The sequence below is a fragment of the Bicyclus anynana genome, chromosome 3 (assembly GCF_947172395.1).
Source record: "Bicyclus anynana chromosome 3, ilBicAnyn1.1, whole genome shotgun sequence".
Lineage (NCBI taxonomy): Eukaryota > Metazoa > Arthropoda > Insecta > Lepidoptera > Nymphalidae > Bicyclus > Bicyclus anynana.
In genome coordinates, this window is record NC_069085.1 from 17363520 (window position 1) to 17386518 (window position 22999).

General features: G+C 35.4%; 1 protein-coding gene across 1 annotated transcript in view; it reads left to right on the top strand.

The window, feature by feature from the left end:
* The first annotated feature begins 201 nt into the window (after positions 1-201).
* Positions 202-22999, top strand: part of LOC112047931 (zinc finger protein ush) — a 269353-nt gene continuing 246555 nt past the window's right edge. Inside the window, exon 1 of the mRNA XM_052889999.1 lies at positions 202-347. Coding sequence (XP_052745959.1) covers positions 308-347 — 40 coding nt within the window. The 5' untranslated portion in view covers positions 202-307. The remainder of the gene's footprint in view (positions 348-22999) is intronic.

A 22999-nucleotide genomic window follows, 5' to 3' on the forward strand; every position in this document is an offset into this window, starting at 1 on the left:
TCCAACAAAAAAAAATGGAAAATCCAAAAAAAAATAAAAATCCCGGTTTTCCATCAACCATTTTCCTAAAACCTTGCCTACGCCGCTACGCCTCTACGGGCTACGCGAGGGGGCGGAGGGGGTGCGCGGTGGGCGGAGCCAGACGAACGTTCAGCCTTCGCGAATTGGCACCACGCGACCGCCTCTATCCAGTCGCGACCCGACCGCCGTTCGAGTCGGACGTGTTAGTCGCAGTGTGAAGTTTGCCAGGATTTTATCGTGAAGTGTTGTGTGTGACATGTGGGGACAAGGTGCCCGGCGCTAGGACATGTCGCGAAGGAAACAGAGCAACCCCAAGCCTTTAAAACGTATGTCATGCTAGCATTAACTTTCCATAACTTGAACCATTATTTTCACTTTGTATTTCGCAGATTTCTCCATAAAGTTCACGATAGAGGTTTATTAAGTTTAATTTACACATTGTCGATAAACTCCAAACTAACTAGGTTTAATAATCAAAATTAACAAAAGATAAAAAGATGCACACAAGTGTACATCTTGAATCTTCAATTATACAATTTTCAATACATAACCCTTTCGCTACCTTTGATTTCATAACACATTAGATTTGTCATTGTATGTTTGTGTTTTCATTGAGCGAATTTTGTTTGTCATATCCGCCATATTGGATTTTTCGTGACGTCATACTCGTGAGTCTATCATCCATCCTAATAATTGTAGTGTATACCTAGTTGTTATCATTATTGTAGTGTCGACAATAATTTCACATATCACTAATGTAAGATGTCAAAACGGCCATCATAGCGTGCAGCACGTATTTGTGTATTTAGGTACCACTGCTACTGTTTACGCTACTGATACCTCGATAGCTCCCAGATTAAAGGGCCGGATTCAAATTCGAGTTTTGGGTTTGAAACCCGGTACTATTTAACGATTGTTGAGAAATTTTTGTACCCACTCCTACCACAGTGCGTTTAGTTGGAGGGGAAAGGGGAATAATAGTGGTATTTAAAAGACATAATACCTACTAAAAATTGATTATTTTTGCATCTTCTTATCGTAACCACAGAAAACATATTTACAAATAGGTACGTAACTAACCTTACCTACAGTTTCAACTGCCTCTTCGCCCTGCAGGCTTATTTACTATCTTTGACGTATGCTAGTTGACATCTACAAAATTTAGATTCTATGTAAAAATGTCATCCGGAGCCTACTGGTGTATATCACACAGTATGTAAGTAAATGACATTTTGTCATTGATTTGATGTTTATTTTAATAGGTTGATAATAAAAACCAAAATAGTAAATAGGCGAGCTGTTGTTGACTAGTTTAGCTACGGTCAATAAAGTTACGAGGAAAATTCATAGCAACGAAAATTGAGTTATTGGAAAATTTCTTACAAGAAAAATACCAGTAACTAGGTATAATGGGGTTGATGACTAGGTTTGAATATATTGATTTTTGTGATACATTCGGGTAAATAAGGTCAATGTTAACTAATTTATACATAAAAAGTAAAGACAGTCTGGATATTTGCAAAATAAACGAGATTATAAAATTTCAAAATCTATTAAAAATCTTATAACGTAATTAGTTAAAAATTCATACAGTTTTAGCTTCCTTACATTAAATGTGTAATTTTTCAATATATGAACTATAAACATAAACGCACAAATAACAAAGAGATTAGTAATTTTGTTTGAACGCATATACAAATCTAACGATCGTTAGTACCTACGACGTCATTAGTTCATGCCATTTTGTACGGGGCGTTTTTCAGGGATCCGCGGCAGCGCCGCAAATCTGACCTTTTAAATCCCTGTAGCTCCGAAAGTAATGATCGCAGATACCATGTTCCTTTTACAAAATTGCTTTACTATTAGCATACTCTTAATTTATATACAATTTAAAAGACTGTCATCTTCCTTATTGGCAATTCTATAAAGTTAGTTAATCTCTGTGCAATAGAAAGCACAAAGCAAAGTGGATTTCGCACTTGATCTCTTACCAATTATTAGACTAAGAAACAAACAACAGTTAGTGCACCGGTGCTTATACGCACACACTAGAACTGCACGTGCTAATCTTAATTTTTACTGACGTGTCCGAAATTCAGTCAAGAGTATCATTAGAATTTTAATTGTTGTTGTGTATATTTGGATTTGGGTGGCTAGGTATAAATATATATATAAATAGGGTAGATGATAGTCACTTCTTAACCTAAACGCTGGAGGTTCTTGTTCAGCTAAATAAATGTATGTCTTTTTAATATCATTTTCATCCCGGTTCTTGTTAAATTATTTAAATTGGTAGGTATAGCCTGATGAGCAAAATTAAAACATAACCGCATGTTATAAGACAAATTAACATTTTCTATTCAGTATACCTACTAACATAACAGACTACAATATTTACATGTGGCGCCATTCAGTTTTTTTTTTTATTTTATTTACTATTTCAAAATCCGGGATAAAAGTAACATTAAAGAAACATACAATACAGCCGCAATTAGAATCTTTTCCGTTCTGTTAATAAAGCGACTCTATGTTAGAACATCCATCCCATTAAATTAATACCTTTTAAAAATCTTCAGCTAGAAGATAATAACACACAGCAGATTTATATTATAAAATTGCTGTGTTTTGTATTGCATACTTCCTGTCAAATATCACTAATGTAAGCTGTCAAAACGGCCATCATAGCGTTCCGCAGGTATTTGAGTAATTTTTTAATCTCATTTATTTATTTATATTAATATTTTAAAATATTATTAAAAAAATGTTCAAAATATAGGATACAGAATACACACAAAGTACTTTAATAAATTATAAAATAAAAATGCAGTCTTCCAGTTGCGGGACTTTTAGAGGCGCAAGCAACCGGTGGTCAGTGCTCCAGAGTGAGGAACCTCTTTAAAAAGTGTAGTCTCTACCTTCAGTAGTAGGTCTACTGAAGGTAGAGACGACACTTTTCCATCCAACTGTCAAGCGAAAGCTTTAAGAATTTAAGGTGTTGGTCGAAGCTTTTGACTACAAATCCATTGACTGAAACGACTACTGAATTAACGGTTAATCAACATTCCACATGGCGGTAATGTCGTCAGCGAGGTATTATGACGTTTTTTACTTTTCAGCTTTCACCAGATTATCGTCATGTGGAACAGTAATATCAAAAATTATTACAAGGCGCACTGTTTTAAAGAACTGATCATCAAAAGCATCTCAAAATCGATAAGTCCATTAAAAATTAAAAAAATTATGACTAGTCCTTGTCTATACACGAGCATAGGAGCATTCATCAACTCAAATGAAAGTCTTTTCATATTTTCTAATAATCCAAGAAGACCAAATAAAGACATTCATCTACATACAAAAATGTTACTACTCCATATAAGAGTATTGCTGATGCTTCAAAAAAATTTTATAACTATGTATATTTCTTTTAAACTTAATGTCATTTAATTTTAATTTTATTAATTATACATTTATATTATTAATGGTTAAACATTGCTACCTAATACATAATATGAACAATGAACATCTTTACATTGTTACCTAATTAATACATAAGAACATCTCTAAATAACTGATGTTTCTTGCTAATAAATATTTCTGATTCTGAATCTAAAGAGCAATGTGTTAATTAATTGTGAAACACGGCTTAATCTGGTTACGAACCCATACGGGGCCCTTAGTCATGAGTTGGTTATTGCAACGCGGCACTATTCACAATCTGTTATTGCATTTTCCTGGCTACTTAACTAGGTATATATTCGCTGTTAGGTAGATAAGAACACCCGGAGATTTTTTTTGCCTAAGAGTCATCCCATATAGATGACACGTTTGACATATGTCTGAAATGCCATCAAGGTAAGGAAGGAATCCATTAATATAGTTTTTAATAATTGTTGCTATGAATGTTTAACTAGTTGGTTACCTATTTAATATTAATAAGAATTGTGATAACCGGGCATCGAACTTGTAAATCAATTTCCTTAAAGCTGTGAGGTGAGTCAATCGGTTGGAAATCACAATTCTCAATTAGGTATTCGGTTTGGTTATGACTTGTAAAATTTACAAGAACAACAAAAATCCCCGTTCGATTCAAAAACGTCTTGCTTTCAGTCATTTTGTTACGTAACAGGAAAATTTTGCATTAAAAATGAATCTTTAGTCTTCGTTTAACAATTTACATTACATGAATTAGGGTACTTGTAGCGAAGGGCCATCATGTAGTTTATCATCATCATCATCATCATCATATCAGCCGATGGACGTCCACTGCAGGACATAGGCCTTTTGTAGGGACTTCCAAACATCACGATACTGAGCCACCTGCATCCAGCGAATTCCTGCGACTCGCTTGATGTCGTCAGTCCACCTGGTGGGGGGTCGGCCAATCATGTAGTTAGTAGAAAATAAATGGTCGCTAACAGCGAAGTTTCCAGAATCCAATGATGTCACAATGCTGTAACTTTACAGAATGCAGATGCAAGTCAAGATCGGAAAAAGTGGTTGAACCAGCCGTATTTTCATAATAATACCTATTAAATAGGGTAGTTGACTCATATGAAATTTAATATAAACAATATTAATTTCCTGTACATGGAATAAAAGTCCGAAATATATCGATATAAATTAATAAATCTCAAGTATTTCATAAACTTTATTTAAAAATCATGTAGTATTTTTAAAATTTTCCAAACGTATAAAACGCTGTCGATGTTTGTGACGTCACTGTGTTACTTAATGTACTAAACGTCAAACTAATTAATTAAGTAATATTTTTGTCAAACGCTCCGTTTGGTAAAGGATTAGTTAATGTGACGTCACGAAACAGTTAAAAATAATGTAGACCACCGTAGCAGACAGCGTTTTGGCTCGTATTGTCAAATAAATATAAAAATATGTGATATTTTTTTTCAATTTAGTAGAACCATAATGATTTATTTAAGACCATTTAAAAAAAAGTGTCAACTAGCCTATTCTAAAATGGCAAATGGCAAAACGTGTTCGTGTTGTACACAGAATAAAGATCATACAGAATGAGTTTTACAAGCAGCGTGGTGAAGCCGGTGAAACCTATAAAAAATAAACAAACGTCACGCGTCTCTTTGACATCCGCATTACAATTTTAATTATTATAAGTTATTATTTTTAGTTAGTTGTAGTTATTAATTATTCTAAATCATTATAATAATCAATAATTACCAATAAAAAAATCTCCATCTTATATCTTTAGTTTTTGTGAACAGTTTTTAAAATATTTAAAAACAAAAGACGCCATTTTTCTTCGATGCGACACTTCGTTTAGTGCTGACTCGAGAATGTATTCGTGTTTGAATTTAGTATTTGTAGCGGCTACGACACCGTCGTGTTCCGTACGCTCTATCTGCCTATTATTGATCAATCTGTGGTGTTGCACAATCATTTATTTACCAAAAACGCTAATGACAAGATCAAAGATCGATCCGTTATCCCGCCTGTAGGATTCCACGATACAACATAACTGCTAGTGGCTGTGTATCACCAGCTGATAAACAGACAATCAAAGAAAACATTAATGCTTGATAACGGAGTAATGAACTCGACTTGAGTACACATAAAAACTGGCCAGGTGCGAGTCTGCCTCGCTTGCAATGGGTTCCGTAATTTAAATAAATATCTTATTATTTAGTTTGATTTGATTAACCCATAATCGGCTCACTGCTAAGCTCAAGTCTCCTCTCAGAATGAGAGGGGTTAGGCCAATAGTCCACCACGCTGGCCCAATGCGGATTTAGGAGAATTACGAAAATTCTTTGGTATGCAGGTTTCCTCACGATATTTTTCCTTGACCGTTAGAGACACGTGATATTTAATTTCTTAAAATGCACACAACGCACACAAAAAAGTTGGAGGTGCGTGCCCCGGATCGGATTCGAACCCACATATTTTGTTTATTGTTATTAATTTATTGTTGATTTAATTGTAATCTGAATCTGTAACGATTTTTTAATAAATCCACTAAGTATGTGAGTTGAATTTTATCTAGTATAGTTTTAGACAGAGAGCGATAGAGATAATTTCAGATATTGCAATTTCTGAGCGATAGAAATAACTTGAGATATTAAAATTTCCAGAAGTTTTAATATTTCATTCAGGCTACCCAACTCCGAACTACTGCTTGAAAATTATTGGGAGGCATAAAAGACCAAATATTTTATTGCCCATCTCAGTTCATACCTATGACGTCATAATCCGTATTTTACATATGCTCACGTACCTAATTTAACTACTGGACTAACAACGCAATTCATCTGATATACGGAACCCTAAAAATTGATAAAACGGTTATATCACCTTGACATTCCGTGAAAGTGTTAAATAAGTTATCTGTGAACTTTCTCTTTATAACAACAGCAGATGATTATAATATCAATTGGAAACACAAAATTGTTTTCGTCTAGTTTGTAAACTTGAAACCGTCTGAAAGTCAAACAGAGAGCATCTGACTGGATCGGCGTTAAATAGCAAAGATGCGATTGGAATCCTCGTTGTGAGAACTAACTAACTAATTGTACCACGTGTAGAAAATAATATAAGGGTTGCGTTTTTGTAAACACGTACGGTCGGAACCCTAAAAATGTTAAATACGTATAAAGTTAAATATTGATTACTGCTGCCAGTACCAGTGAATCTATGTAGCGACGCAAACCACCTGGGTCCGAGCTATATCCTTTTTCAAAGACATTTTCAGTAAAAACAGCAGTCATTTTGAATTTTGCATTTCGTAAACAATCCGATTCCTAGCGGCTTACCTTTTAAAAATCCACATACAAATACATAACTACTTGTACATATTTATAATTATAATTTATTTATACGCTCGAAATATAATATTACCACAGCATTATACTATCTGTACAAAAAACGCCTGCGCGCAACTAACATGTACCTAATACATTTAAAAAAATAAAAGAACGTAGACGTAAAAAATAATTTAACGTAGGTACTCAGCCAAAAACGCATGATCGGGTTGGGTTAATTATTGGAAATTTTCAACCTTCGCTACTGGTACATATAGTGCCTATCTTTGTTAAAAACCTTGTACCACTGCTTGGCACTTGCTTGGAAGGCAGCAAAGGTATAGATCCTAAATTGTCCTCGTATAAGCAGAACATTTTCTTGTTTATAATATTAGAATTAATGTCCTCATTCGCCAGACATTTAGCTTTGTGGTAACTGTAAAAGATACAATTTAAGACCATTATATATCATCACCATCATTATCATCATCATATCAGCCGATGGAAGTCCACTGCAGGACATAGGCCTTTTGTAGGGACTTCCAAACATCGCGATCATGAGCCGCCTGCATCCAGCGAATCCCTGCGACTCGCTTGATGTCGTCAGTCCACCTGTATATTTTAGTAATATCTTGCACGCATACATTTTAACACTCCAATGTAGATACTCGTACCTACCTGAGATTTGTGTCAGACCACAAAGTACCCAACTAGCCATTGTTATTAATAGACGATAAGCGGGCAAATAAGATATATCGGAGACAATTATAATATAATTGGTTTCGTATTGTTTATTTGTCACCAGCTGACGATATCTCTATGCTACTTTTCACTAGCAATAAAAAAAGTTGATAGCTTACCATCAGGGACGAAATAGTAGTTATTTCAAGCTTGCGAGTATGTTTTTAAAAAATCACCTGTTAGCTATCATCCTATATATTATACATATCTTCTTATTCTTCTTTCCTGGGCCTTTTCCGCTCTTGGGCACTAAGTGTTGGTCGTTGTACGTAGGCCCATTTGGTGCTGGTCCCCGCTGGAGTCACTCCAGCCAACCGAGCTCGCTCCAGAAGGTTAGCAGGCTGCCCAGGTCGCGGAACGCCTCTTGGAGTGTTGCTGGGGGTCCAATGTGTGCTGCGCGTTGTTCAGATACACCTCTGCATCTAAGCATAACATGTATCGGGGTTTCCTCTTCTCCATGCATGCTCTGCACAGAGGAGGACTGTCGGATACCTAGAACCGAAAGGTGTTTATAGAGGTAATACGTATATAGAGGTAAGGCCAATATTACTTTTGGATGGTTTGATACACTTATTTATATTTTTAGGCACGAGGGCTAAGAGACTAAATTATTCATTTACCATTAAATTATTATTTATTGGGAATCGTTGCCAATCTCATGTTTAGACTAACACACACAAAAAGTAAAACTATAAGAAATTGTAATGTTATCATCAATTGTAAATTATAATACTGTATGATTTTTTAAAAAGAGCAACTGTTGAGTTTCTTGCCGGTTTCTTCTCAGCAGAACCTGCCTTCCGAACCGGTGGTAGAATCTTTACAAATAGTCAACTGTGTCAAAAGTGCTTATAAACTGAGCCCACTTGAAATAAATTATTTTTGATTTGATCAATCATCTACGCGGCTAAATATTTTTTTAAAGAAAAATCACAACATACCGTCTTAAATAATTTTTCGATGCTCGGACTTGAAAAATTCTTTTACCGATAGAAAGCTACATTATTATACCTACCTAAAACATACGCCATATTCTATCCCTAAATTCCCACGTTAATGGGAACTAAGCGGGTAAAACCGCGTGGTTCTGCTAGTGTATTACAAAACGGCAATCTGTCGTCAATCTGGTATCCACCATAAATTAGCCCGCGAAGCAGATAGATGAGTCAATAAATCCGTTGTCCGCGTGTGGGAACCCTTATCTTCCATTACAAGTCGAGTGCCACTCGCCGCTATCTCAACACACGGAATCTGTTACACCACAAAGTGACTTTGAGATTTGTACTGCGTGACTCGGACGAGGCGTTAAAATCTCTAGTTAACAAGTGGTTATTGGTAATTTTTTTTTCAGCAGCCACTGAAATATTAACGATGTTACTTACTCTAATTCAGAACAATTCAGAAATTCAGACGATTTTTGGACATGTTTGGCTAGTTTCTGATAATAAATTAACTCTCTATCTCAAAACCAACTGAACCGATTTTTGAAATTTGTCGTTATCAACCCATATTCGGCTCACTGTTGAGCTCGAGTCTCCTCTCAGAATGAGGGGTTAGGCCAATAGTCCATATAATAAAACGACTTAAGTTGCACCGGAAGAGAACTAAACTTTATTTGTCTTTGACACACATTGTTACACAGATACAAAATTACAGATTAAATAAATATTAGTAATAGAATGATATTATGATAGATGTTGCTAGTAATAAGTAATAAATATTATATCCCTCAAATAGATTATTTAGATATTAAATTACAATTTGTGGTGTGGACTATTAAAATGGTTAAAATTCTCTGGTATGCAGGTTTCCTCACGATGTTTTCCGTTCGAAACACGTGATATTTAATTTCATAAAATGCACACAACTTAAAAGTTTGAGGTGCATGCCCCGGACTGGATTCGAAACTTGTATTGCTCCGTAATCCTAATTCTATAGTTGTTACGAATATGCCCCGAATCAAATGAAAACATATAATTGAATTAATTTTTTCACCAATGGAAAGTTATATCATTAGCTACAATCATTGTCACATAATCTATATTTTATCTCTGTATACTCACGGGTTAAAGCCGCAGGGTTCTGCTAGTTTAGAATATGTCTACAACTCGTGCGGATTGACTTGACACCTGGCCCGTATGATGTTGGTACTGTTTTTGTATGTGTTTGCCAAGTTACGCACGGGTTAGCTATATGTATAAATATACTAGCTGACGCCGCGCGGTTTCACCCGCGTGGTTCCGGTAGGAAAACGGTGATAATATATAGCCTATAGCCTTCCTCGATAAATGGGCTATCTAACACTGAAATAATTTTTCAAATCGGACCAGTAGTTCCTGAGATTAGCGCGTTCAATCAAACAAACAAACAAACAAAGTCTTCAGCTTTATATATTAGTATAGATATAGATAATTTATATACAGTTTTAACTCATCTACAGTCCATTGATTTTTTTCAGTCAATTTGCATTAGAAATCCACTGCTGGACTAAATACACTTGTAAGACGTTGGTCTTGAACCGCCTGCATCCAGCGGCTCCCTGTAACCCGTTTGATGTAGTTAGTTCGTCTAATGGAGGGTTGGCCAACATTTTCAGTGGTGGCGTCGCATTTTGGGACCCCACCGTCATAGTGGTACACAGAACTATGTGGTAATTGCCACTTCGAATTTGCAACTTGTTGAGCTATGATTATGTCTGTAGCTATCGGTATTGCCTTAAAAATAATAAAAATACATTTAAATTATATTTTTTAAAACAGACAATGCTATTGGCACCTCAAAGGACGACAAATCAGACCAGTCCCGCGTGCTGTGGGATGTCCTGCACAAAATGAACAGCTGGTGATTCTACAGATTGAAAATTATTCGTTGGTGACTCAGATTAGAAATAATACAGTAAGACACAATTTTAATTCATCTGTGAAGAAAAGTAGTGAATTACTGTTAAACTGATATTGTCATTGTAAGTGTTGATAGTTGTTATTAAATTAGTAATAATTGTTGATATCAATAAAAAATTACAGTAACAAAAGTTCGCCAGGTAGATACTTCCTTTCAAATAATTACTGTTTAAGTTTACTTTATATTAAATTATTATTTGATTTAAATAATTAGCAAACAATTTGGTAATGCTACGTTTATGTACGGTGATTCCAAATGAATTCCATGTTCTGTTACTCGAAGGCGTATAGTTAACTCTGGCTTCTAGATTGATTGATGAAAATTCCGAGGTGAAACTAATTATAATTGTCGTTCTATTAGCATTACCTATCTACATGAAAAGTAGTAAAGGTTATACATCTTTCCAATCTACAGTAAAAACTCGATATTCGAAACATAATACGGTTTCGTGAATATCCGACTTCCTAATCGTGACTAAATAACCTTGCCAATCTTGTGCTTAAGCACTCCTTCTTCGAGTGCCTCTCCGACTAGCGAAGGTTGGCTTCGAAGATTCTTCTTTATTTATCGCGAAGCTTAATAATTGTGCAGCGCTCATCATTGCACTCAACCATGATTTTTTGTCAGATTAGACGAAAACTCTTAAATAGTTGTCATAAATTGCATTTCATATATTTAAATATCCGGACATTCGATTACCCGACTTAAGACAACGATATGTCCGATTAATCTAGTCTCTACTGTATCTGATTGTTAACCCGTGGCCCCGGCGCGGTAAGATCAAAGGGTTATTGTGCGCGGGCGCAGTTTACCGCAAAGCGCATCTGACGGGTGGTCTATTGTGCGTTAAGTTATGCTCAGCATGAGGATTGTGTTTCGAACTCATCCCGCTTCTGTGTTTCCTTAAACAGTATTAATTATTGGATGGGGTCGCCCTTTGTGGGGTTGGTTTATGATCTGTTGATCGCTGATGGCCGTATGATTTCAACAGGCAATATAATATTGTGAGATATTGAGAGATTTGTTAGTAGTGAGCTCTTCGCTTTATCTCTTCAGAATGTTCTATCGCTGTTTGATTTTGCCGCCAAACAGCAGCGTTTCAGTCTGAAGAGTAGGTAATACTGACTGACAGCTTAGCTGGGATGCGCCGCTGAAACCAATGATAGCTATTATGTACCTGTTACAATAGCTATATTGGTATGTACGGCGCATACCAGTAAACACAAATTGATGGATTTCTACAACAAAATCATCATCGTCATCATGTCAGCCGATGAGGATCCACTGTAGGGCATGAGGTTTTTGTAGAGACTTCCAAACATCACGATCCTGAGCCGCCTGCATCCAGCGAATTTTTGCGACTCGCTTGATGTCGTCAGTCCACCTGGTGGACCAACCACCGGGCTCTTCGAGCTATGTGCCCCGCCCATTGCCACTTCACCTCGCATGGGACAACAAATTATCATAACCAAATTATGTATTTTGTTTTATATTTGTTACAGGTACGTAGCTAACTTGAGGTTGAGATTATACAGAGGGCCAGACAGAGTTCGTCCCGGAACGTTGACTTCTTGGTATGAAACGAAAGATTTCCAACCCTCCAGGGTTTTCTCAAATGGCTGCCAAAGACAAAAGCAACATATCAAAGATGAAAAAATCAATATAATTAAAATTATAAGCATATTTAAACAACCGATGTAACATCTGATAGCTTATCAGTTCCACAGTATTGCTGTTCTCCCAATTATTGCTAAACCACTTTTATTTACCAAATGTTATCAGTTATCACTCAGTTTACAAATCTTAAAGATGTCGACATCACAGTCAAACACATAAATTAAAAGTCAATATTAAATACTTTGTTTTTAATGATCTTATTTTTTACCAATTTCATTTATTTTAACACTGGTTAAGTCAGATAGCCTGCAATATAGCTAAATTAAAACTTCGTATTATATTTATTAAATTATAATTTAGCTTATAGGTACAAACGATTGTAAATCACACTAAAGCTATTAATAACAAAACTTATATTTCCAATTAAAAATACTCCCGTCTTTAGATGTTGGATATTTTTGTTCAAATTGAATCAGTTTCAAGTTAATTTAACCATTGTTTCTTTCAACTTTCACCATAACCCTTTAACCAATAACTGCGAAGTTAAATCAGATAATCCCACGTATCTGCAAACGGTTAACACCGAGGGTCACTGCGACCATATTGTTGGGGAGTCAACCCTCTTACGGGTGCGTTCCCACGGGGTCGCGCGTGCCACATTTTGACTGCGTTCAAATACCATTTAGGGTGTTAAGTCGGTGATTTTTATTTTTTTTTAAAGTTATTTCTTCTTAAAATAAGTTTTTTTAAAGGAAAGAAAAATATTTGTATTTTTTTTGAAAATACTACATCAGAACCTATTGCATTTTATTTTGAGCGATCCACTCCAGCAGGCCGATTCACTATTTTGAAATTTTTGCCCGTTTTTTTTCCACAATTCAACTACACAAAAAGATATTTTTACAGAGCTCTTTAACCGACGATCACGATTACAATTACGAGACATCAATTCTATAGAGACAGTTTTTAAAATCGCATTAGATCGTTAATCATATATTTTAACAGAAAAGTATCGTCCAGTTAGACAGGTCCTTATGCAACTAGTCTGAGAGAAAGTTATATACCTAGAAGTGAAGCGAATAAACGAATTACGAATTTAAAAAAAACGCCTGCGCATATATTCATTAACCTCCTAATTAAAATACGAGTATTTATCCTTATTCCACTATAAGTCAGTCAGTTAGTCACAGATGTATTGATTAATAATATAATTACTCATGGTTTAGTCAGAAGTGTTAGAATAATGCGTAGAGGTCAACAGTGACCATACTGTTTTGTTACTCTACGTATAGATTTAATAGTTACGATTTAGTTTGATTATTACGTATAGCAGACGCCCGCGGTTGCACCCGCGTTCCTGTTGCCGTGGGAATACGGAAATGAAACATTGCCTGTAACACTCGCAAATAACGTGACTTTCTATATGTAAAAGAATTTTAAAAATCGGTTCAGAAAATCCAGATATTTCCCCTACTACACCACAAACTTTCGTTATCAACCCATATTCGGCTCACTGCTGAGTTCGAGTCTCCTCTCAGAATGAGAGGGATTAGGTTATTAGTCCACCACGCTGGCCCAATGTGGGCTGGCAGACTTCACACACGCAGATAATTATGAAAATTCTTTGGTATGCAGGTTTCCTTTACTCCTCACGATGTTTTCCTTTACCGTTTGAGACACGTGATATTTAATTTCTTACAATGCAAACAACTTTACTTCTATATAATATTAGTATAGATTACTTATGAGGAAAAATACAAAAATGCGTAATAAAGAAAAAACAATAACTTTGATCAACTTCTTACGAGTATTTGCCAATTAGATGGCGTATAACTACTTTATAGATTTTGTCCACGACTTGCATTAATGTAGACTTTTTCTGTGGCGGTTTTCTTTAAGTTGTTTTTCCATTCTCCGGAAGCAGTAACATGAAAGCTTCTGTAGATCTATGTAGTTAATTTATCTGTTTTCTATACCTTTGACAACGTATAAGTAAACATGATTTTCAATTGAGTAGAATTAACAAGCTCTCATTCGTATATTTTAGGTATATTAGTTAGTATAATTACTAAATAAACTTTGTTTATATTTTAGATCGACCTCTTATAATTTATAATTATGTAAAAAAATACTTAGTTCTAATAGGTATATCTTAGAAATAAAATAATGACAAATTTAATAATTTAGATAATACCAAAAACCTAATACCCAATAAATAATACTTATGGTTTTAATCCCCACTTTTAATCGTTGTTAAATCATTGAATAATAATTAAAAATTAATACAACCAAGGTCTTGCCTAAGATAGAGCATTCCAAACGGGAAAACAAACTTATAAAAGTATTACATGATTCGCAGCATTATTCCTAGTGGAATAAAGTACAAACTTCCATGACATAAATGATGTTTATATTTTATTTTGTTGTATAAAGATAGATAAGAATATGTATCCAATCTAGATACGGTTTAGCGAATTGATATCGTTATCAGGTGGATTAAAATCGCTCGGATATTCCAGTGATAACGATCAGGGAGATAAGCTAGCTCTGATACCGGATTTAAAATTAAAACTCAAGTACAGATACAGGGTATAGTGGATTTTTTTTTAATTTTTTTTGATACTTTATAAGTTAGCCCTTGCCTACAATCTCACCTAATGGTAAGTTATGATGCAATCTAAGATGGAAGCGGGCGGGTTAATATCTCATCAATAAAATATTTTCATGTTATTCAGCCAAGCTGTGAATGATTTGTGTCTTCTACTCGTATACAAATATATACCAACGCTGGCGGGTTGCTAACATACGAGGACCTATATAGTTTAAATAGCCGATGGACGTTTTAGGGCCCAAGCTAAGACCAACTGCTTCCTAACTCCAGGCTGATGCTGAAATTTTACTGAAAAGAACAATGAAGCCATATTTTCGAACCTAGACTGAATGATTTATTATCGAAAAAGACATACGTAGCAGTTATTATCAAGTTATATGTAATAACATGTAATCAGCATATCATCAACAGATTACTCGTGTAATAATTTACACATCATACTATGAACAAATAAAGATATAATTATTCGTAAAGAATTAATTATATCTTTTTGAACAGCTGCTTATGATGTAATAATTGATTTTAACGTTGTAATACTTGTAATAGTAGATAGAGAAAATATAGTATAAAATCGCTCGTTGTGTTCTGTCGACTTTGAGTTCAATGTGTAAATAAAATTATTTCGATATTTTATGGCACGCATCTTAAGTTTTCGGAAGATTAGTAATAATAGATCAATGATGATGACGATGATGATGATGATGATGATGATGATGATGATGATGAAATTAAGCTCTAGAAAATCAAACCTCCTGTGTCTGTACGCTTTGTAATCTCAGAAAATACACACGTAACACGGTTGTAATTTGATCAATATCCACTCCTAAAATTGCGCCAGAAGGGATTTTGTGATAGCCAGCGTGATCGATGTTTTTCGATATCTATTTAGATAAGGAAACTTTATCAGTTTGTTAGATTACGTTTCGGCTGACGACATTGATATATAGATCCCTAGATATACATTTGTGAGTGTAAACGCTGAAAGATTGATGTAAATACGTATAGCTTTGTAAATTCTTCTAAAACTACAGTAGCTTCAGGCGACTGTAAAATATTCAATTAAATCGAAGTATTCAATGGTTATACATAACGTATTTACTGAACTATGTCACGGAATAAATAAATATCTAGACAGATCTTATAAATCACGCATTACATATACTTTATATTAAAAAGGTTCACTTTAAAAAGTAAAATATCATTCAACAAATGTTTAGTACATTCTAACTTCTAACTATGCTATAAAAGGGGTTTTTACGCTTTTAACCACAAAACCGATTTTAAAAATTCTTAAACCAATGAAAAGCTACATTATTAGCGTTATTAATTATTATATAATATTATTTGCTATGTTGTATTCCCATATTCTCAAGTAAATGGGATTCACGCGGGTACCAACGAAAGTTAAGTAATAATTTATAGCTTCTGTTCATTTTTTAGGCAAACGAAGTTAATTAAAGTTAACACTATGCATTGTCTTTCAGTAGGTATATCAATGACTAACGGATTCCTAAATTCCGGAATCAGGGATTTGGGTGACGCCGGTGAATGATTATTCTTTAGTTTGATAACATCGGATATCTTAGTTGCGGATTAAAATATTATTAGATCGGAATTATTGATAAGCTAAAAATATGGCTACTTAGGTCTAGTATTTTCCTAGTAGGTTAGCCACGAAGCTGGCGAGGACATGATTTTTAAAATTATTCTAAGTAAAATTAATCAAAATATTATGCTTTAAACCTTAAAGTATAAAATAAAAAATACAACCGAATTCAAACACCTAAAAACTAAACCACTATAGAAAGCAAAAAATAATATCATATTGCTACTACTATTCCACCTGCTGATCAGTTTGAAGGCGGTGCTAAGCCGGATGCTCGTAATTTTGGAAGGAAGTCAGTTAAACAATTTTATATATTTTAAAATTCCGATAAAATATATTTGTGAACTTCACAAAAAGATTTAATTCACGATGCAGTTTGCAACACTTTTTTTTCTTTACCATCTACCCCCCCCCCCCCATCAAAACCCCCATTTTCAAATTTCTGTCTGTTCACGTCGTACCTTTTTTTATTTTTTATTCTTTACAAGTTACCCCTTGACTACAATCTCACCTGATGGTAAGTGATGATGCAATCGGGCTAATTTGTTAGGAGGAGGATGAAATCCAGAACCCTTTCTACACGACGTCTTAAAGGAACGCTAAATCGCTTGGCGGTACGTCTTTGTGAGTAAGGTGGTAACTAGCCACGGCCAAAGCCTTCCACCAGCCACCCTGAACTAATTAAGAAAATCTCAATCGGTCCAGCCGGGGATCGAACCCAGGACCTCCGTCTTGTAAGTCCAATGCACATACCACTGCGCCACGGAGGCCGTCACCTTTGCGTTTGGGTCACATCTGATATATAAATTGACTGAGAAAACAAACATTCCGTGTTTAGTAGTACGTACGTAACCCTAAAAAATCGTATATTAAGCGTTAATTAAATATCCTTTATTGCGTTGCCAATTAGAACATCAACCCGATCTCGATAATGTTTAATTTATTTTGTTACGGTGTGATAGTCGGCCTGATTTTATCGGATTTAGGTAGGCACTGAGTTCAAGTGGACTGAGAGTCTGCGGTAGTCACACACACCTCATTTTAGGAAAACTATAGGTATTTTAAAACCTTGTGAGCCCATGCTCCTACCATACAAAATGTGAGTACTTTAGTCAATTAATACTATCGCTGCGGCACTGATTTTTCTGTACTTTTCCTGGTGTGGTACGAGGTCCATCGACCTCGTAACTCTTGAACACGCTAGACGTACAAGGTAGGTAAATTGACCTCGTACCGCAGCGAACGTGTTAATGGACTTTTGGACTATAATGCCTTTCGAAGATTTAAGGTAGCTACCAAGCTGAGTATTTGACGACTGGAGGAGTTAATTAATTTTTTTTTAACTTAAACAATAGGCTAGTTGACAATTTTTTTAAAGAGGTCTTAAGTTATTTATTAGCGTTCTAATAGATTGAAAAAAAATCATGATTTTTTTTTTGGTGCGTGATTACATGAAAATTTTAATTTTTAAATATTTTTTTGATAATACGAGCCAAAACGCTGTCATCCATGATGGTCTATATGTCAACTGTTTCATGACGGTACGTTAACACTAAACCTACCAAACGGAGTGTCTAACAAAAATATTAATCAACAATTAGTTGTGGCGTCACAAAATGGACGACACGACACCATTTCTGACATTTGGTAAAACTGAATCAATACATAATATTATTTGGATAATTGTGCCTCTGAGTATATTTTGGACCTTTATTCCATGTACTGGGTTACATGAAAATGGGACTTGTTTGGTGGCGTGGAGTACATATAACACAAGTAGTTATCAAACTTTCAGCCGTCACAAAATGAAGTATGTCTGGTTCACCAGGCTTTTAATCTAAAGCGTATCCATAAAGATTTATTTTGGGTATATTCCTTTATTTATATATATGTTCTTTTCTTGTTGTTTAGTTGATTCGTACCAATGTTATAAATGGGAAAATAAGGATGATTATTTTTTATCTAAAATATTAAATCCTGAACCGATTTCGATGTAAGATGCACAGGTATATAATGCATTCTGGAGAGAGGATAGTGTTTATAGTGTTTAGTGTTAAAGATTCATTGCGAACCTGTATTCGATACGGAATTTTCCACTTTGTATAATTTGTGCGATCAGTGCTTACCCTAGTTAAAAAGTTTATGCACGCCGACGATCACAGAACAGCTTCCGCTGTACAAGGTCCGCTAGAATAATAGCTATTTTATTTTTGGAAAATTTTGAAAATATGATTTATTTTTGTATTGAGGTTAGTATGCTTTTGTTATCGCTATTTATTATTATCAATATATCAGTGATTGATGTGATTTTGAGATAGAGTTATAGATATCGTATTTGTTTTTGCGATTTGTTTTTTTGTGTTTAATTAATATCATTGATTGTGTACCTACTTTTGTGGCGAGATTTGTCCGGTAATTTCTTTTTTCTGACTGTTATGGGACTGGGAGAACTCTGCCGCCATTAGATGATATTTTGTATATTTATCTTCACATGATCGCATGTTAGTACGAGGTGAGATTGCAGTCAAGGGTTAACTTGTCGTTGAATAAAAAAAAGTAAAACTGACTGTATTTGTGTGTGTGTCTTCAATGATATCGATCAATGATTTCAATTTGATAAAAGGATTATATTCCAGCATAGTTTTTAAAATTTTTAATGAAAATTTCGAATTTTTTTACTCTTTACAAGTTAGCCCTTGACTACAATCTCACCTGATTGAACGTGATGATATAATCTAACATGGAAGCGGGCTAACTTGTTAGGAGAAGCATGAAAATCCACACCCCTTTCGATTTCTACACGACATCGTACCGGAACGCTAAATTACTTGACCAATTAAGAAAACCTCAATCGGCCCAGGCAGGAATCGAACCCAGGACTTCAGTCTTGAAAATCATCGCGCATACCACTGCGAAACGGAGGCCGTCAAAAGTTTTTTATCAAGTGGTCACACAGACAGACAGTAGCTAAAACATGCAATTGTTCTGTATCTGATCTGTATCAGGTATTTGCTACTGTACAAGTGATAACGATTTACACGATTGATAACGTTGTTAACGTTATCAATTTGATGCTAACCAAAATAAAATATAAGAATCCTAATTTATGATTTATCTTAAATGTTTAAACCTTTTATCATAATTATAATTTTTTTAATAATAATTTGGTGTGACGTAAAAGAGTAACAAACATACATACTTACAAACTATCGCCTTTGTGATGTTAGTGTTTTTTTTTTTTATTCTTTACAAGTTAGCCCTTGACTACAATCTCACCTGATGGTGTGATGATGATGATGGTGTGAGTGATGATGCAGTCTAAGATGGAAGCGGGCTAACTTGTTAGGAGGAGGATGAAAATCACACCCTTTGCGGTTTCTAAACGGCATCGTACCGGAACGCTAAATCGCTTGGCGGTACGTCTTTGCCGGTAGGGTGGTAACTAGCCACGGCCGAAGCCTCCCACCAGCCAGACCTGGACAAATTAAGAAAATCTCAATCTGCCCAGCCGGGGATCAAACCCAGGACCTCCGTCTTGTAAATCCACCGCGCATACCACTGCGCCACGGAGACCGTCAAGTTTTTACTTTAACAAAAAAAAACTTTTTTAAAATATTTGCCACTATATATTTTAAATATGCCCAATATTCCGCTCCAAGTAATCGAAAAAGACTAAGTTAAGAGTGGGTATGACGATACCCCAGCGGGCGGGGATCGAACCACCACCTCTCGGTGATGAGACTGACTCCTTTACCACTGACCTATTGGGGTTTGTGTGATCGGTATTTATAACGATCAATATGTTTAGGGCAATAACTGGGACCGACGTCTTATCATGCCCTCAGAGGAACGTGGGTGAGAGAGACCCCACAAACTTCCTACCTCCGAGTTGCTATTGATTTCTAAGAAGAAAATAAACCCCCATCATCAAACCCGACGCAGGACCCGATGCAGGTTTCCTCACGATATATAAAGCGATATTAATGTACTGTAATGCAATGTAATATGTTGCTTTATAAATACTCTTGAATCCGTACATAGAAACACAAACATACAGTAAATGAAAAACAATTTAAAAATGATAATTATAATTATGAGAAGTATAAATTATTTTCTCTCATAAATAATATGATAACGACAGATGATAAGCGGACTTTCATTAGATCAATGATCTTATTCCAAATCTGCTCTCGATCAAAGGTTGTGTACACAAAACTCCAATTAAGCAAATATACGAAACGAGTGTTGACAGATTTTCATTTATCGCACGCGATAACTTAGCGGATGCTGTGCGATATGGCGGCGAGTGATAACGAGATATCGCTCATTAGTTTATTTTTTTATACGTAGAACTAGAGGGAGAGAGATGCAAATTGTGGTACGGGGGAGGGAGACGGGGATAGCGTGATGGTCGCATGGCGTTATCGAGTGAGCGATTGTCGATAACTGTGCACTGTTTGTTGAATTTGTGTTTGCTTCATTTGTTTGGAACCGCATTCAGAAATAAGTTGGGATAAATTGACTTAGAGTCTTTGCTTTCTTCGGGAGGTAAATCAAGGTGATAATCAAATATTTTATACTATTAGATAAGTCACTAGCGTGTCGAAACTGAGGTGAATAAAGCGATATTTCCGGTTGTGCTGCTATTGGTTAACATTTGTCTATTTCATTTCACCAGATTCGTCATTTGGTCGCATGTTAGGCCTAGGACATATTCGAAGAGTTTTCACCTAAAATGACGAAGTCGTAGTATGTCATTTTATGTGCCGTTATGTCAGCCACTGATAATCAAGTAATCTCACATGCCTGCAGCGCTAACGATAAAACTGATCGTGTGTTGGTCGCGATGTGCACGACATCATGCACGACATCACGACAGTATTGTCGGACGTCAAGCCGTTAGCGCTGCAGGCACGTGAGGTTACTTGATCGTCAGTGGCTGACATTAAGCCTACAGGAAGATTTTTCTCTTAAAAAAAACTCTAGCATGACTTATTCGAAGATAATGTTAGTTTTACCTTTAATCTTTACCAACTTATTATGTCTCATTACACAAATACCTACCTACTATGTAACATCACATTAGCGATAATTCTATACCAAGATAAGCTAGCGTCCAACAGTTCTTTGTCTCAGACATAGATAAGACACGTTTGCCCATTAGCGTGTTTCGATTGGCTATGTGTAACTGTAAATACTGCTTTTTTTGTATTTAATAGAATTAAATACAAAATTGATTTATCTTAGGTGAGAATTTTTCGAACGATCTATCTTTTAGAATATGCCCCGAATGTGAAAGGCTGTAGGTTTAGTTTTTTCCTAAAGTAGAAAAACCAAGACGGACCACTTGATAACATTATCATCGTTAACAACCCATATTAAGCCACTGTTGAGCTTTAGTCTCCTCTCAGAATGAAAGAGTTCAGGCCTGGCTGGCCCTATGTAGATTGGCAGACTTGACACTCGTAGAGAATTCAGAAAATCACGATGTCTACCTTCACCGTTTGAGATACGTGATATTTAATTTTGTAAAATGCACACAACTAAAACGTTGGAGGTGCATGCCCCAGTTAGGATTCGAAAGACGTAGTTTCGAAGTTCTTGATAACTAACTACATGTTTGTTACCGCATAACTTCGTCATTTCTAAACCAATTATAAAAATTCTTTTTTTGTTTGAAAGAGCATACTTCCAGATTGGTCCCGTTTTCATGAAAATCGGTTCAGTAATTTTGTGTTAAAATGAAAATAACGAAATTTCCCAATGATCAGAAGGTAGCACATACGTTGTTATTTTTCGCTTTTTAGATTATTTTTCTGATTTTGAAGTCAGTTAAATTTTTTTGTTATAAAAGTTTTATTGTATGTGAAAATTTCTAGATTTTCGAATTATTAGGTCACATCTGTTATTGATGCTATGTACCGACCCTACCCTACCTCAAGGTTATGATATCGAACACCATCGTTGGTCGTGTTTAAGCCTTAATAGCTCCACGGTTAAGGGGAATCAATTCCGAAAGTTCTCTATTTGATTCCCATCTTAAAGACTATAGCCCCCACTATACTAACACTAATTTTTTCTTTATTTCATGGGAATTAGTTATATTTAAAGACTAGCTGATGCCGCGCGGTTTTACCCGCGTGGTACCCGTTCCCGTAAGAAAACGGGGATAATAGCCTATAGCCTGCCTCGATAAATGGGCTATCTAACACTGAAAGAATTTTTCAAATCGGACCAGTAGTTCCTGAGATTAGCGCGTTCAATCAAACAAACAAACAAACAAACTCTTCAGCTTTATAATATTAGTATAGATATGACTAATATTTCTAATACCTATTCTCTTTTATTTAAAAAAATTGTAAAAAAGATATGGTTTTTTAAATTCCTCGAATGGTTCCACAGCGGGTATTTTCAATATTTGATAACGGATAACCTCTTGAACTGTGGTAACACTGCTGATAACGATCTGATACGCGCTGCGATGTGGAAATATTGATAGTGCTGCCTCACACGATTGGTAATATAACAGTTTTATTGTAGTAACACTGTATGATTCGTATTAATGAAGAATGTTGTTGGCAACACTGTAGCATGCTTTAGCTTCAGGTTAATGATAGGATTGAAAAACATCAATAGCAATTCAAACATTGGGCTTATATTTTTCATAGCAGGCAGCTGCAGCGCCTCATAATCTGTAGCTTGGCAGATTGGCCACTGGCCTTAACATAACTT